We start from the raw sequence: 17,563 nt of genomic DNA, 5'->3' as shown, positions 1-17,563 counted from the left end.
ATTTATTTAGGATACCTGGTTGGTATGGATGAATTGAACTGAGGGTCTGTTTCTATGCTGTACAGCTCTATGATTTTCTGCCCGGCTCAAACCCTCCAACCCTGGAGGGTTTCTGAAAGCTTACAAGTTTAACAATATCTTTCCCATAGCAGGGAGACCAGAATTGAACGCCTACTCCAAACGTGGCCCAAAGAATGTCCTGCGACATGACCTCCCAACTCCTGTATTCAATGCACTGACCAATAAAGGCAAGAGTACCAAATGCCTTCTTAACTACATCTAACTGCGAGTCCACTTTCAAGGATCTGTGAACCTGCACTCCAAGGCTTTTGTTCAGCAACAGTTCCCAGGACCTTACCATTAAAAGGTATATACGTCCTGCCCTGTAATTCTGAAATGCAGCACCTCACATTTACCTGGATTAAACATTATTTGCCTCTCCTCTGCCCATCAGCCCATCTGATCAATGTTCCATCGTACTCGGAGGTAGATTTCTTCGGTGTCCACTACACCTCCAATTTTGGTGTCATTTGCAAATTTACTCACCATACATCCTATAGTCACATTCAAATAGTTTATACAAATGGACCCAGCACCGATCTTTGTGGCACACCTCTGGTTACTGGCCTCTGGTCCGAAAAACAACTCTCCTCCACCAGCACCCACCAATTTTGTATCAAAATGGCTAGTTCTCCCTGAATTCCATGTGATCTAACCTTGCTGACCAGTCTACCATGCAGAACCTCATCAAACACCTTACTGAAGCCCCGAGAGACAATGTCCACCACTGTGACTTCATCCGTCCTCTTTGTCACTTTTCCCAAAAAATTCATCAAGTTAGGTGAGACATCATTTTCACACCCAAAGTCATCTTGACCATCCCCAATCAGCCTTTGCCTTTCCAAATACACAAATCCAGAAGCCCCTCCACCAAATTGCCCACTACTGACATGAGGCTCACTGATCTACAGTTCTCTGGCTCGGCCTTACTACCCTTCTTAAATAATGGGACTCCGTTAGCCAATCTCCAATCTTCTGGAACCTCACCTGGGGCTAGCGATGATGCAAATATCTCAGCAAGGGGCCTAGCAGTCACTTCCCTCAGTTTCTGCATAGTTCTAGGGTACACCTGGTCAGGCCCCGAGGATTTATCCCCCTTTACTCATTTCAAGATGCCCAGCACCTCTTCCTCTGTAATGTGGACACTTTTCAAGAATATTTTCCCAGGTTTTCTCCCCATAATATCTTTCTCCACAGTAAATGCTGATGCAAAATATTCATCCCCCATGTCCTGTGATTCCCCACATAAGGGGGCTTGCGGATCTTTAAAAGGGGCCCTTCTTTTTTCCTTCGTTACTCTATTGACCTTAATGTATTTGTAAAAACCCTTTGGATTCTCCAGAACATTACTTGCCAAAGCTTTCATGTCCCATTTTAGCCCTGGCAATTTCCCTCAAATATATTCCTGCTACCGTTAAATTTGGCTAGGGATTCACTTGTTGTCTATGACATTTGCTTCCTTCTCTCTCCTGACCAGAGTCTCAATTTTTTGAGTCATTCAGCATTCCTCACAGCTACCAGCCTTGCCCTTCAACCTAACAGGGGCATACTGTTCCTGGACACTCTCACATTTTGGAAAGCTTCCCACTTTCTAGCCATCCCTTTACCTGCGAATATCCATCTCCAACCAACTTTTGAAATTTCTTGCCAAATATTGTCAAAATCAGTCTTCCTCCAATTCAGAGCTCTGACTTTTAGATCAGCTCTATCCCTTCTCCATGACTATGTTAAAACTCAAAATTGTGATCACTTGCCCCAAAATGCTTCCCCACTGACATCTCAGTCACCTGCCCTGCCTCATCTCCCAAGAATAGTTTTGCTCCTTCTCTTGCAAGTACAGCGACATAATGTATAGGAGAATTTTCTAGTAGACACTTACAGAATTCCTCTCCATCCAAGTCCTTAACACCAAGCCAGTCCACAGTACACATGCACACACACACACACACACACACACACACACACACACACACACACGCCTAGATCTCTGGAAGTTTACACCATCATGAGATCCAGAGGATTGTCAAACCACCTATACCGTATACAGTTTCGTAAACTCCAGAATCGATCTTTTCCCTGTTTTTGTGCAAGGACATGCATAAGTTGCTCTGTAACTGTAGTTTATCAATTTGTCTGTTAAGTAAACATGTCTGAGATTTTCAAGTCTATGGAACCTATGCTGTTTAGCAATCTGGAACGAGAGCATTCCTTTTAAAGGAACACAGCAGAAGAACATGCCACTCCCCAAATCAACTACGTTCATTTCCCCAGCTCAACTATCCCTCAAATCATGCTGTTACGCCCCAGCTAACCTCTGCCCCCACAAAATCACCACCCTCTGTCTCAGCTGCCCCACAAAATCACCCCACCCATATTTCAGCCACACCCCCCTACAAATTGAACACCGTGTTCCAGCCAAATCACCCCATCCCAGCACCTACCAACACGTTTCAATCACCCTCCCTATGTTCCAGCTAAGCTGCCACTTACCTCCAACTTCCAAAGATGCTGCCAACACGCCCCATCTTTCAAAGTCGGTGCCAACACACACTTGCCCCCCTACCCTCCTCCTGGCCAAAGTCCCTCCCTCAATGAACCCTACTAAAATGAGATTTCCAGTCAATGTTTTACACGCTATTTATGAGACCCCCCCCGCGTGGATAGCTTCTACTTCTGTCCCTTGTAATGGCACTTCAGAAGTACCTCGCAGCCAGAAATGTTTTGGGATACACAGGAAAGGGAAAGGTACCAGGTAAAATTTGTGTGAAAAGCCTAGCACTTTCTACCTGAAGCAACCCCAACTGCTTGGCAGTGAAAGCACCATGCCAGCTAATACTTTCATCAACTCCCCCTGTCCCCACTCTGCAGTTTAATGCCAATTACCTCATACCTGACTACATGATGCCCGTAACCAGGTCTTCCTTATTCTATACATCGTTCACGTCAACCACTTATTACTTTGTACGCAGGCTGTACTGCCATTGAGCATTCACGTATCTATCTATGGCATCAGGTAACTCCATCTCATATCAGTAACATGAGTGCTCAGATTCAAAGAGTCTGCAGCTTGCCAAGGGGTATTTTATGAGAAATCCTTGACCTAACAAGTGTCATTAGCAATGAGGAAATGCCTGCTCTCATTGTGATCAAGGATCATACATTTAAAGTCATTCTTGGAGTCATACATGGAGTAAGCAAGCCCAACAAGGCTTACTGTTGTTAAATATATAAGCAGCACTCCGGCCCATTACACCTGCTTTTCCTATCACGTTTGTTAGTTTGCACCAGCCTATGCCAACCCCTACCCCAAAAGCACTTCAAGGCTGACGACACATTCAATTTATACATGTCCACAACCAAACTAAAGTTCGGACTTGTTTCACATCCCCCACATTAGCTCACTGAATACCGCATGGCCTTCACACTCGGGCTCCTTTCTGCACTGCTCACCGACTGCTGCATTAAGTCTGAGTCTGCTGGAGAGCCGAGTCCCCATTTATATAGTCCATCGACAGCTACAGGTCCTGGAACCATGAAGATATTGGAGAGTAGCTTCGGTGGTCGCAGGTGGAGCCTGGAAACCACCGTTGCTAACCTCATATTGCACTCATACAAAAAGAGAAGTGGAGAGATTAATCTCAGGGTCGGAGAGGGTTAACATGCCTGATAGCCCTCCTTGGCACAATCTACAGTTACATGAACGGACCAATAGGATGCCTTTCTCGTTGCCACAGGGCACGGGCTATCCTGTCTCCTCCTCAGTTACCACGGTGACTAGATTATTTAGGTTCCTTGAAGCCATTTGTTTCTTCTCTATCCTGTACCGAGCTCTGCTGACAGAAGCACTCCTACTCCTACTGCACTTCGTATCAAGAGGAAAGCAAGGGAGGTGTCCCATGTACAACTCTCAAAAGCTGACACTGCAATCAAACGGTGCTCTTACTAATTACATTTTCCTGGATAGAGGAGGTGGGAGAAGGCCCAAAAGTTTTCCTCCTCCACTTTAAGCTATGACTTGATTTGCTGCCCTACCCTATCCCTTTAACCCTGCATTTTTCCCCTGTGGCTAATTCACCTAACCTGCCCATCCCTGGACACTACGGCCAATTTATCACACCCAATCCACCTAACCTGCAATTTGGACTGTGGGAGGAAACCACAGCACCCGAAAGAAACCCCTATACACACAGGGAGAATGTGGGTACGAGGGTGGGATCGAACCTGGGTCCTTGGTGCTGAGGCAGCAGTGCTAACCGCTGAGCCACTCTGCCACACCTGTAGATGTAAGGTAGTTGCAGAGGTCAGCTTTTCTTATATTCAATTACAGTCATTGCTGTAGAGTTCCTGCATTAGTATCACTTCGGACTATTGCTGCAGAACAGATTGCATTTATATAGCACCATGAATGTGGAAAATACCCCACAAGCAGTGCTAGTCACAGCACAGGTGGTAACCCTCTTGACTCGCAGGCTATGGGTACAGGTCTGACTCGAAATCAACAAAATGAAATAAGAAGAAAACAAAAGACTGACATTTCAGTACGACCTTGAGGCTGTGCAGGAGTGTCAGAAGTGCTATCTTTCAGTTGAGAAATTTAACAGCGGCCCATATCAGACCTTTATTTTCCGCTTGTCTTCTATCCATAGAATATCAAAACGTTTCTATAGACTTCCACAATCTAAGGTTGACCCATAAAGCTTTATGGCAAGTTAAGTTCATTTGAACTGTATAGTGACTGCTCTTGTGCAGAGAGAATCAATAGCTAATGTGTGCACAACAAGATCCCACAAACATCATGATATCCCCCCAAAAAAGAAACACTGTCTATCGTGGAAATTCTGTGATTTTCCAGCATTCACAAGCATCTATTGCTGATTGACAATTAATTCCAGGTAGATGTCAGCCAGCTGTTTCCCAAAACAAGGATATAAAGGAATTAAGTGGTCACCTTCTAAGTTCTTGGAATGGGGAGTCTCAGTCGGATTGGCTCTGCTAACAAAACAGGACTCTGCCCATCAGATCAGTCCCGTCTGCCAGCAAAAACCACCAAGTTCAACATCGCTTAGGGCAGTACGGTGGCTCAGTAGTTAGCACTGTTGCCTCACAGCACCAGGAACCCGGGTTCGATTCCAACCTTGGGTGACTGTGTGGAGTTGGCACATTCACCCTGTGCAGGCTAGGTGAATTAGCAATATTAAATTGCCAGGAGCGTCCAGTGAAGTATAGGTTTAGGTGGATTAGCCATGGGAAATACAGGATTGGTGGGGTGTGGTGGGGCGTTGGTCTGGGCTGGATGCTCTCCAGAGGGCCAGTGAAGACTTGATGGGCTGAATGGCCTACTCCCTTACGGCCTGGGTTCTACGGCACTATTCTGTCTCCCTCATCCTCCCGAAACTTCTCGAAAGGAACTTAAAATGAGTGCAATCCCAGCCTGGCTTAGGAGCAAAGGAACCATTTTTTGCAATGGTTTGCCTTGATCAACAAACACCAGCTGGTGGTGGGAGCCTTCCCACACAACTCTCAATAGCAGTCTGAGACCAACAACTTTCCACAGCGACTTCCAAGGGCACTTTAAAAAAGGGAGTGAAGTACATCAGCTGGGGCTATAAATGACTGCAGTCTCCTTGGGTTACATGCTGGGTGGAGGGAGGGTGAGGGCATTAACTAAGGGCAAGTGTGGCACTAAATGACCTGGCTTCACATTTCAGTGCCCAAGACATTTGGATAGGTACATAACAAGGAAAGGTTTAGATGGATATAGGCCAAATGCATACAAAACAGGGCTAGTTTAGTTTGTGAAAAAATGGTTGCCGTGAACAAAATCGGGCTGAAGGGTTTGTTTCCATGCTTAATTACTCTATGGCTGAAGACAACTCCCCTCGTCATAAAGGAATTGGTAGCGTGGGTGAGCGGTGAACGGGCATCAACTGGGTCCATTGCGAAGAGGTCAATGCTTGAGAAGGGATAATGGCCAAAAACTAAATTGAATAAATCAAAGCTCTCATGCCGAATTGCACCTGTAACTCAGTCACATGTCTCACAATAATGATACCTCCTGTGGGGAAGAAACTTGAAAGGGTTCAGAAAAGATTTACAAGGATGTTGCCAGGGTTAGAAGGTTGGAGCTATAGGGAGAAGCTGAATACACAGGGGTTATTTTCCCTGCAGAATCAGAGGCTGGGGTTTGACGTTATAGAGGTTTATAAAATCATAAGGGGCACAGATAGGGTGAATAGCTAAGCTCCTTTTGTCCCCAGGTGAAGGGACTCCCACACCATAGGTTTAAGGCGAGAGCGGATAGATTTAAAAGGGACCTGAAGGTCAACTTTTTCACACATAGGGTGGTGCGCGTTTGGAATGAGCTGCCAGAGGTAGTGGTGGAGGCTGGTGCAATTACAACATCGAAAAGACATCTGGATGGGCACATGAATACGAAGGGTTTAGAGGGATTTTGGCCAAATGCTCCAAACGGGACTAGATTAATTTAGGATATATCATCGGCATGGACGAGTTGGACTGAAGGGCCTGTGTGGACAAGTCTATGACTCTAAACAGGCAGTGAGTTTCAGGTGGAAATCCATCAGGTCCAACATATAAGTTTTCAGTGGTTTTGAGAATGCGTCCAGACATTTTGTCTAGTGTGACTCTGTTCGTTGTCCTGGTTAAAACTGGCACAGCTGCCAGTGAGCATGTCACTGACTGTACACTCACAAAGAGCAGACCACTCCCACCTCTACCTCCATCACAGCTCTCTATCTTGTTGAGTTTGAGGTACTCGATCCTTGTGTGGAAGGATTACCAGCTGCAGCGTGCATGTGCGCGTGCGCGTGCGAGAAAGAACGAACAATCAGATTTTAAGCCATTTTTCAGATGTGGGCATGGCTAGTAAAAGCCAGATTTCTCACCCACTTGCTGGTTGGCTGGCTGGGCTCCACAACAATCCTGAAGAACAATGTGGAAAGATCATATCAGGCTCAAAATGTTAACCTGGTCTCTCTCTCTCTCCACTGATGCTGCCAGACCTATTAAGTTTGTCCAGCAATTTTTGTCCTTTCAAGAACGTCCAGCGCATGTTTTAAAAAAATCTTGATTCTTACCAAGGCAGCTTCTTGCTTATATATTGTCGAGCAACTTGTCAGGTCTCATTAGGTAGCGTGCTGGAAATTGAGCCCTACTAACCCCAGAGTCATCAGAAAAGTTAAAGGTAGCAAAGAAATACACAATGTTACCAGTGTTTTTAGACCCAGGTTGACAGAAAGCGCAAATTAGATTTTTGTACTCAATAAGAGTTAACATTTGCTATAAATAAATAGATAAAACGAAATTTTCAACATATAACTCAAGTGGTTAAAACCCTAACACCTTTATAATCTTACTCCTACATGCATGCAAGCATGCATATGCACACAGACAATAAAAACATTGGTGTTATGGGTGGAAGAAAAATTGGGAAGGCAATTTAATGACCCCTGTCCACAGCATTTGCTCAGATAATCTGTTTTTCAGGATTTTTTGTTCTTTGATTTTTCTTCTCTAGGTACTTTTCACTTCCTTCAGGAGGCACAGAGTGACTTGCTCACAAATTAAGGTCTCTGACTTTACTCGTTAAAAGCAATAGCTTACAGCAATAGGTGAGAGGAGATAATTGACTTTCTTTAGGATTCAATTATTTTCTGATGCAGAAAAATAGACCATCTCCCATTCCAGAGGGCACCCCCCCACAAACTGTTCAGCTACCTGGCGCCAATTACATAGCTGTTGGCAGGCTGCCAGGTTTTGTCATTGAAAATTGGTCACCATTCCTCAAACCAATTAGATTTCTGTTACTAGCTGAATCTTGTTTTATATGAACCCCTTTTGCGGGGCTTTAAACCTCCTTGACCCTGCCCTCGTGGAGATGTTTTGCTGCACGTCTGTTAGGGACCTGAGGCAGGGCTGTATTCTACAGCAGTGTTGAGTGGACCACTGCTGCAGTGTGAAGCATTGTGTCTATGCTCCCCCAGTGAATTTCTGAAGACAATGGGAGGAGGCTGGCCATCAAGAGTCTTGTATGATGCCCTGGTTTTGTGGAATGGGAGGAGTACATGGTTAAATCATTGCCCACAAGAGAAAACATTAAACTCCCTCCCAGTGATGTTACTGTTCAGTAGAAACACCAATACAATTGAATTTTCTAGTTAGGGCACAGTCTCCAGGTTGGGGAGCAGCATTCCATTTGTTCGGATAGATGGGGAGTGGCCATTTAGCTTGTTGAGGTTGTTCTGCTATTCAACAAACTTAAGGCTGATCTGAATGTAAACTCAAATCCACATTCCTGCCACCCCCTACTAACTTTTCATCTTCTTACGCACCAAGAACCTGTTTACCTCTCCATTAAAAATATTCAAGGACTCTTCTTCCACTGCCCTTTCAGGAAGAGAGTTCCAAAGATTCACGATCTTCCGAGAAACAATCTCATCTTCCTCATCTGTGTTTTAAATGGCCAAACCCTAATTTTTAAACAATGCCTGGAGTTCTAGTTTTTCCCCATATAAGGGACTATCTTCTCCGCGTCTACCCTGTCATTGACCCTCAGGATTTTATATAATTCAATCCAATCACACCTTACACTTCTAAACTCCAATGGATGCAAGACTAGGCTGTCCAACACTTACTGAGACATCCAGTCCATTTCAGGTAGTAGTTGGGTATATCTGCTCTGGAGTGCCACCGACACATGCAAACCCTTCCTTAAATAAGGAGAGCAATGTTGCGCACTATAATTGAGATGTGGTCTCACTGGTGTCCCACGTAACTGAAACGCAACTTCTGCATTCAATTCCCTCTCACAAAACCCGATGCCTGCACCAGCATTGTCGTGTACTCTGCATAGTGGAATTTCCAAATTTGGTGCAGGCCATTTCCATTCTGTGGATATTGATGTTCAGTTGGCTTATTGCCAATCACTGGAATGAACTGAAAAATTGTTTCAATTAATGTGTCGCCTGTGGGATGGGTCTCTCCAAGTTTGGTACATGTCCTCAAACATTACAGCATGAAAGACTCTGTAGCATACACTGGATACACCTGTGTCACATCAGTGTGTTTGGTCTAGATTTATTATTGTAGAGCTTCTCTGTAATGGTTTGATACAAATGGATGAGGCCATTTCTGTTATTCACATGCCTGTAGATTGGGAGCCATGTGTAGGTCAGAAAAGCAGGCTTCCTTAAACATTTTAAAATGAAAAAATACATTAGTTTCACTTTTAGCAATGCAAGATTTTAAATCCAGATTTATTGAATTGATTGCATTTAAATTCCCACATTCTGTGTGGGATTTGAACAGATGCGTCCAGACTTCTGGATTACTAGTTCAGTAACATAACTACTCTGCTACCAGTCCCAATGATATGTTGTTGGGTTTTGGTGAAGTCAAATGAGAGGAGGACAGTACAGAGTAGATACTATCACCAGACCTGTCAGACTGAATGCTGCATTTCTTTGCTGTTAATTCTGTCATTCTATGCAACAATAAAAATTAACAAAAGGCAGGTACTGACCTTCCACCGTGGGAGCCTCCTTCGCAGAATCAGGAGAACCCTCAGGCATGCCAGCGTGGAGTTAACTGAGACCTCACTATGGAAACAGAGACAGATTTTAGGTAGGGTGACACCTTGAGAAGACTTGAGGCAATTTTTCTCATTCTTACAATGAATATATCCAAAGTATCACATTGTATTCAGTCAGCTGACTAGGGCTTTGCTATTCCCCATATCATCAATGGCTGGATCTTTGGATCCAACATTCCTCAAGCCTTCGGAAAGGCAGATTCATATTTCATCATTTTCGGACCTCCCAAGTGCTTTACAGCCAAAGAACTACTTTCAAAGTGTGCACACTGCTGCACTATAGGAAACACAGCAGCTACTTTAAGCAGAGATAATAGGAACTGCAGATGCTGGAGAATCTGTGATAACAAAGTGTAGAGCTGGATGAACACAGCGGTCGAGCAGCATCTTAGGAGCAGGAAAGCTGACATTTTGGGTCGGGTCTATGCCTGGAATGTCAGCTTTTGTGCTCCTAAGATGATGCTTGGCCTGTTGTGTTCATCTAGCTCTACACTTTGTTATCTCGGCTATTTTAAGCGACTCCCCAACAAAATAAAACTATGGGATAAAATTTTGGAAATCACACCTGCAAAATGCAGCAATTCATTGTGTTCTTATTTAAAACTGTGCTGTGGGACTTTTTAAAATCCACACACAAAACTAGATAGCTCTTGGTTTGACATCTTGTCCAAATCATTGCATTTCCAACAATTCAGCACTGCCACACTAGTCATAGACTCAGAGTCATACAAAGTGGAAACAGATCCTTTGATTCAACCAGTCCATAGCAACCGTATTCCCAAACCAAATTAGTCCTATCTGCCTGCACTTGGCCCATATCCCCTCCAAACATTTCTTATTCATGTACTTATCCAAATCTCTTTTAAATGTTCTAACATTGTAACTGTACCTGCGTCAACCACTTCCTTCTTAGGTTAATCCTGCCACCCCAGGAACTCATCTGGTGAACTTTGTCACACTCCACCCATGATGATAAAATCTTTCCTGAGATAAGGAGAACAAAACCGCACACAGGGCAGGAGGCATAGTTTTATCAAGCACCTCTACAATCGAAGAAAGACTTCAAAATTCCTGCACTCAAATCTTCTTACAATAAAAAGTAACATTCCGTTTGCCTTCCTAAGAGCTTTCTGCACCTGCACGTTAGCCCTCAGTAATCTATCAATAAAGGCACCGAGGTCCCTTGTACACTTACAATTTCTAAATTCTTTCCATTTAAGGTATACTCTATACATCTGTTCCTGCTACCAAATGTAGATAACCTCATATTTTTCTAAATTATATTCCATCTATCATGTTCTCAACCATTCACCAAGGCTACCCAGCTCGTTTTGAAACTATAGACATCTTCTGCACAGCATAAATTCCTACTTAGATTTGTATCATCCAAAAATTTGGAAGTCCAAATCATTGAAATACATTGTGAACATATGCGACAGAAGTACAGATCCTTGTAGTACCCCGCTGGTCACAACCTGTTGACATGATAATGACACTCTTATTCTTACTGTCAGTTTTCTGTCTCTTAACTAATCATTACACCATGCTGTACATTACCTCTTATGTGTTTCATTTCCTCTATTCAGTTTCTTATGGGGACATTATGAAAACTTTCCAAAAATCTAAGCATACTGTACCCAATCAGCTGCTTTATCAATTTTGTTAGTAACATCTTCAAAATACCCCAATAAGCTCTCTGAACACAATTTCTCATTTGCAAGTCTTTGCCGGTTAAATCCAATAAGATCATTATTATCCAATTTATTTGTTATCCAGTCTATTTATTTTGTAACAGATTCCAATATTGTCCCTGCTGAGGTAAGGCCAACAGGTTTGTAGCTCCCCACTTACTTTCTAACCTTGTTCTTAAATAGCGGGGTGATGTTTGCTATCTTGCAATCCATAGGAATCATTCCTGAATGTATTGAATTTTGGAGGACAAACACCAACTTTCGCAGTGGCCACTTCATGAAACACTCTGGGATGTAGGCTACTAGTTGCAGAGGATTTATCAACTCTCAATGCAGTCAACTTCTTCAGTACAATATTTTTACAAATACTAATTTTCTTCAACTCCTCACTCTCCCCAACTACTTGAATCTCTGATTCTGAGAAATTCCTTGTATTTCCTCAAAGAAAACAGATGCAAAATAATATTTAGCTTCTCTGTCATTTCTCTATTACCCACAATAAATTCTCTTGAATCTGCCTATAATTAAACTACATTCATCTTAGCCAAACAATTCCTGTTACATTCCTGTAGAAGCTTTTACTGTCTGTTTTCACATTCTTTTGCAAGATTACATTCACATTTTATTCTCCCTTTCCTGATTAGTTTCCTCATCCTCCTTTGCTATCTTCCAACAGCTTCCTAATCCTCAGATTTACTGCACATTCGAACAACTTTATTGGCTGAAGTTGTTAATCTTATTTAATCCTGAACGTCCTTCGTTAGTCACCATTGAATTATTTTTACTGTATATTTACTGAGTCAAGTAATAGTTCTTTAAAAAGACTATCCATTGCTTAGTTACAGTCAGATCTTTTCACATGCTACGCCAATTCATTTCAGTCAATTTGAAATTCATGCCTTCATAATTCCTGAACACCTTCGTTTCAGATTGTACTTCATTACTTTCCAATAAAATGTGAAACTTGATGATATTGTGGTCACTCATTCCTAGAGACTCTTCAGTCACCAGATTGTTACTTATTTCTTTTGCATCACATTATATTAGATTTAAAATAGCATCTCCTCTAATTGGTTTCTCTGTGTACTCCTCTAGAAAACCATCCCTAACACTCCTCAATCTTGTCCTCCACTTACTTAGTGCTCAAGTGGTTTACCAAGTCTATATGTAGATTGAAGTTGCCCATGATAACTATGCTGCACATGCTACATGTTTCTCTCATCTCTTGATTAATACCATGTACCACGACTATTTTGTAGCCTATAAATAGGAATCGTCTGTAGTTCCTTGCTGTTTCTTAGTTCCACCTAAACAGAATCCAGAATCTTCTAAACTGAGAACCTCCCTTACTCACGTACCTACCCCACCCATATTACTGGTGCAATCCCATCTCCTTTTTCTTCTTGTTTACCCTTCTCAAATGTTGAAAATGCTTAATATTAAATTCCCCAGTCACTCTGCAATGATGCTTCTGTAATGGCAATTAGATCATGCCCCTATGTATCACTTTGTGTGTTTAGGTCTTCTGCATTGTCTGAATGCATACAGTATTCATAACAGAGTGCTCTTAACTTTGCCTTTCTGACATAAATCCACTTCCAAGGCATAATCAATGCTAGCATTTGTTTATCCTGTCTTCTGGTCTTCCTAGCAATTTATTTTTGACTTCCTGTGACCAACTTCCTACCAATTCAGGAAATCCCTCAAGTTCCTAACCCTCTAACAAGCCTGTTTAAACTAATGGCCAACATGCATGTAAATGGTGTTGTGGAGGAAGGGGGAAATTCACAAGCAGTCCAGAGATCCTGTAGGCTGGCAGGGCTAGAATAGGCTAGAGATAGGGAGATGGATTGCTACACCAACACTTGCCTGTACCACAACAAAAGAAGTGGCTATTCTATACACTTTGCATATCCTGGCACTGTGAAAGATTTATCCATTCTCCTCCTCTTGCCCCATAGCCCTGGAAATGTTGCCCCAATTGGCCTCTTTTTAAAATGTTTACAGATCATGATGTCCAAAATGTTTCCTTTACTTGAAATAACCAAAGTCTCCAAGCAAATTCTTTGGATCAAACTTTCATAGTACAGTGAGGAGTGTACCTTTGATCCGGTGCCTGAATGTTTAGAAAAGCCTTCAGGGCAAACGAGATATCATTCTTGCTGGAGCGCACTGATCCAACCTGATTGCACTGAGCCAGGGTTTATCTTGCCACTTTCCCTCAGCAATATCAGAGCTCCATCTCAGTCCTCGAAGAGTGTTAGTGAAGGTGAAAAGCCCATTGTCTGCTTACTCTATGGGATGGCTTTTGAGAAACATTAGGGTAGGGTAGCATTCTGCTTCTGAATATGAGGAAGCAACATTTTATCAGTAATGCACTGTCCAGAAAGGGGCTAAAGTCAAGATTGTGTGCCCCATGTAGCAGGCTAATTGTGCATGGAGATTCCCTTTAAAAGTGACGTGGTAATGACAGAGTAACATATTCCAGTGATGCGATTTGTCAGATCAGTGCTGCCAAGGATGCAAGGCAGGGCAATCTTGTCTGGCTCGCTATTTAGTGTCTAGTTCTGATTGAGTCCTTTGATGATGCAGCACTCCCTCAGCACTGCACTGGGACAGTTAACCTGAATCCTCCAGTCCAGCCCTCTTGCAGGTTTTTCAACTCCCAAAATGGTGCTAGAGGTAGGGAGCTAGTATGTCAAAAGACCAAAGCCATGCCTAAGTGATTCCACGAATGTGTTCTGACAAAGATGCATATGTCAGGGAGTCTCTGAGCAATTAACTGATAGGACCGATCATGGCTCCCAGGTGGAGTGCTGACAAGGTATATAGCTTTCTGCAGCCTGGTGGGCTAGGGCATGGTCAAAGTGAGGTTGTGACTCCCAAGAGCCTGGTGGGTAATTCTCAGATAGAGGAGGGCAGGGATAGGTATGACTCCTGAAACCCCTCGTACGTTAACAATAAGTAATGAAGACTGGCACTCCGGTGCTGTGCTAAGACAACGCTGCTCTGTCTCATTTTAACACTTTTGTTACTCAGGTAAGTGTAAACACAAATGAGAAACAGGAGTAGGCCATGTGGCTTCTCGGCCCTGCTTCGCCCTTCAATGAGATCACGGCTCGCCTGCTTCTCTACCGGTTCCCATAGCCTTGGTTCAGAACAGTCTATCTAACCCCAGTTTAAATATTATCAATAATCCTGCCTCTACTCCTCCTTCCTGAGACAGAGGTTGAAAGTCACACACTGTCCAGAAGGGAAGAGAAAATACCCCTCATTTCCATCCAAAAGGGGTGACTTCTCATTTCAACAATTTAAAACGTCTAGACTTCCATTCATCTGTTCCCCGTCTTCTTTCTCAACACTATTCAGGGTCTCAAAAACGTCAAACAAATCATTCCCTACCCTTTTAAATTTCAGTGAAAACAAGCCCAGTTTTGCCTGACCTTTCTTCATGAAACAACCCAGCAACAGCCCGTGGTACTATTTTGAACTGGAGGAGGAAGTTTCCCCACCCCCACAGCCCGGGGAAATATTCTTTTCTGAGAAAAACTTCAATGAAGAAACAGATCTTACCCATTCATTATTACGCTGCTCACTGTGGGATCTTACTGTGTGGATTCCCATATTAAAACATTGAACACAGCTCAAGAGTACTTTTATTATCTATGGAAGCGTCTATTAAAATGCTGGATATTTTTCCGAATGGCCCAAACAAGGTACGGCAAGACTCTACACTTCAGTTTCATCATCCCCAATTTTCAGAATCCCCTGTCATGTTCTTAGCCAAGCAACTTTACCCAGACATTAAATAAATACTCTCCTTTTCTCTGACTTTTTTCTTCCTGCAGCTTGCAGGCTGAAGATTAAAGGAATGTTTTTGCAACGTGAAGCTCCAAGAACCTTTCAAAGGATTTCCTTCACTGGTCATCACATTTTCCGCTATTCATGAAAAATTCACATTTCATCATGATCAAGGTTCAGGGTCTGACAAAACTGGCTTAATGCAATTCTTTCAGAGATAGTAGGAGCTGCAGATGCTGGAGAATCTGAGATAACAAAGTCTAGAGCTGGATGAACACACCAGGCCAAGCAGCATCATAGGGGCAGGAAAGCTTGACGTTTCGGGCTTAGGACCTTCTTGGTCTAGGCCTAAAACATCAAGTTTTCCTGCTTCTATGATGCTGCTTGGTCTGCAGTGTTCATCCAGTTCTTCACCTTATTCTTTCTTAATGCAATTCTTGTACCAGTTATAAACTGAAGTATATCGCATTACAACAATGAACCCAGCAGGGGGCAGATATATCCTGTAGGTCACAGACAGGCGTCCCCTGGACACCTTAGACAGGAACTCCATAAAGTCACTGGTGTCGGTTTAACATCAGGAGAGATACTGTCAGCAATACAGGGTGCTGGAGGAGAAGAGTCTTCATTCCTTTACGGGACGAGGATGTCACTGGCTAGGCCAACATTTATTGCCCAGAGGGCAGCTGAGAGTCAACAGTAACACAGGCTGCTGAGGAGAGGGGGATTACTGAGTGACAGTGTAACATCAGGAGTGATACAGTCAACAGGGTACAAGGGGAATGGTAGCTGGCTGTAGTCCATCCATCCACCAGGCCATCATGGCTATATCATTCAGTGAGTGCGTTAGGGCTGTAGTCAGGCAGCCACGCAGATGCATCTCGTAAGGCCTAGAGTGAAATGAATAATAACTGAATGGGAAAGATAATAGAGCCCAGAAATGGAGAAACACAGAGATTTGGCGACCATAGGCTGGAGGAGATTACAGACTGGGAGGAGATGTGCAGCTATTTTAAGTAAGTATTAGAATCCAGCTGTTTTCTCCTAGTTTGGTGAGTCCCATTCTAGGTTGGGATACACATGGTGTCGAAAGCTGTATCTGGTGGAGTGCCCAGAGCTTGTTCCTGTGGGAAGGGACTGACCTCAGGTCACTGGCCTGTTTACTTGCTGAGGATATGATTACACGACTTTTCCACTTACTACACAGCTCCGAATCCTCAAAAATAAACATTTGCTGATAGAAAGAACAAAGTTGTGTTTATATTGAATCTGCTCTCACCTCAAGATGCCCCAAAGTGAAATACCTTTGAACGTAGCCACCTGGGCTAACACAGGAATGTGCAGCCTTTGTGTGCACAACAAGGTCCCATAAACAGCATTGCATTAAATGGTCAGTTAACAATGTTTAGTAAAATAGAATGATGATTGGCTCAGACAATTAAATAGCTCCATGGCATTCTTCACACTGGCCTGAGAGGACAGAGCTGAAAGCTGGTACCTCGAACAATGCAGAACTCCTTTACTACAACACTAAATCAGTATCCAGGATTTAATTCTCGGGCCTCTGGAATCTGAATTAAAACTCCAATCTTCTGACTCAAACACTTCAAAAAGTACTTGATTAGTCTATTTTTCTTAAAAATCACTTTCGGACCTGCTGAGGTTGTGAAGGGTGCTACATAAATGCATGATCCGCTAAAATTGATTCACAGAAGGCAGGAAACAAAATGATGAAATTTGTGCAGAAACCATAGCATGAATAACATGACAGAGGTACAGCAAAAAGCTTATACGAATGAACTTCAAACCTAATTATAAAAGTTGGTTGTGTGTTGTCATGGGACACTACATATTGATGTGGGAGCCTTTTCATAAATTGATCGAACTTATCATGTTATTATATGTACAAGTTCACTTGGCCAATATACCCAGCATCCCTTGCTATTTGGCCAAGTTGGTAATCTGTGTTTTAGCAGCCAGGTGATAAGTACTGAGATAAATAATTTGACCTAGGACAGTGTTCAAAAGAGAAACAACAGCCCCAGATCTTTAGGTAATGACAACAGACACCCCTTCACAGGGATATTCTCCAGCTTTTGTGCCAACCCATTCTTAAAGACACAACAAAGCTAAGAAAGAATTCTGTGCATTCACCCAAATACCATCCCAAACTCTGATCTGCAATGTGACACAATGACTTCCTGCAGCTTCTTCTCTAAAATGACTCTGTTTAGCCTGCTACAGATAACTAACACTCACATTAAAAATACATCACTACGACAAAAACACATCAATCACTGCTGGGGACCAACTCCCAGTATTAAGCAATAATCTGAACCCCTCAACTAGCTTCTAGTCTGTAACTCATTTCCAGGTATCCATCCTTTTATAAAGGAAACTG

At 43.0% G+C, this 17,563-nt stretch overlaps 1 protein-coding gene across 1 annotated transcript in view; it reads right to left on the bottom strand.

Moving 5' to 3' along the window:
* LOC125455679 (pleckstrin homology domain-containing family G member 3) overlaps nt 1-17,563 on the bottom strand; it is a 183,706-nt gene that overhangs the window by 129,919 nt on the left and 36,224 nt on the right. Inside the window, exon 2 of the mRNA XM_048537980.2 lies at nt 9,602-9,677. Coding sequence (XP_048393937.2) covers nt 9,602-9,650 — 49 coding nt within the window. The 5' untranslated portion in view covers nt 9,651-9,677. The remainder of the gene's footprint in view (nt 1-9,601; nt 9,678-17,563) is intronic.

Source organism: Stegostoma tigrinum, chromosome 10, assembly GCF_030684315.1.
Source record: "Stegostoma tigrinum isolate sSteTig4 chromosome 10, sSteTig4.hap1, whole genome shotgun sequence".
NCBI classification, from domain to species: Eukaryota; Metazoa; Chordata; class Chondrichthyes; order Orectolobiformes; family Stegostomatidae; genus Stegostoma; species Stegostoma tigrinum.
This window is presented reverse-complemented; position numbering and strand designations above follow the sequence as displayed.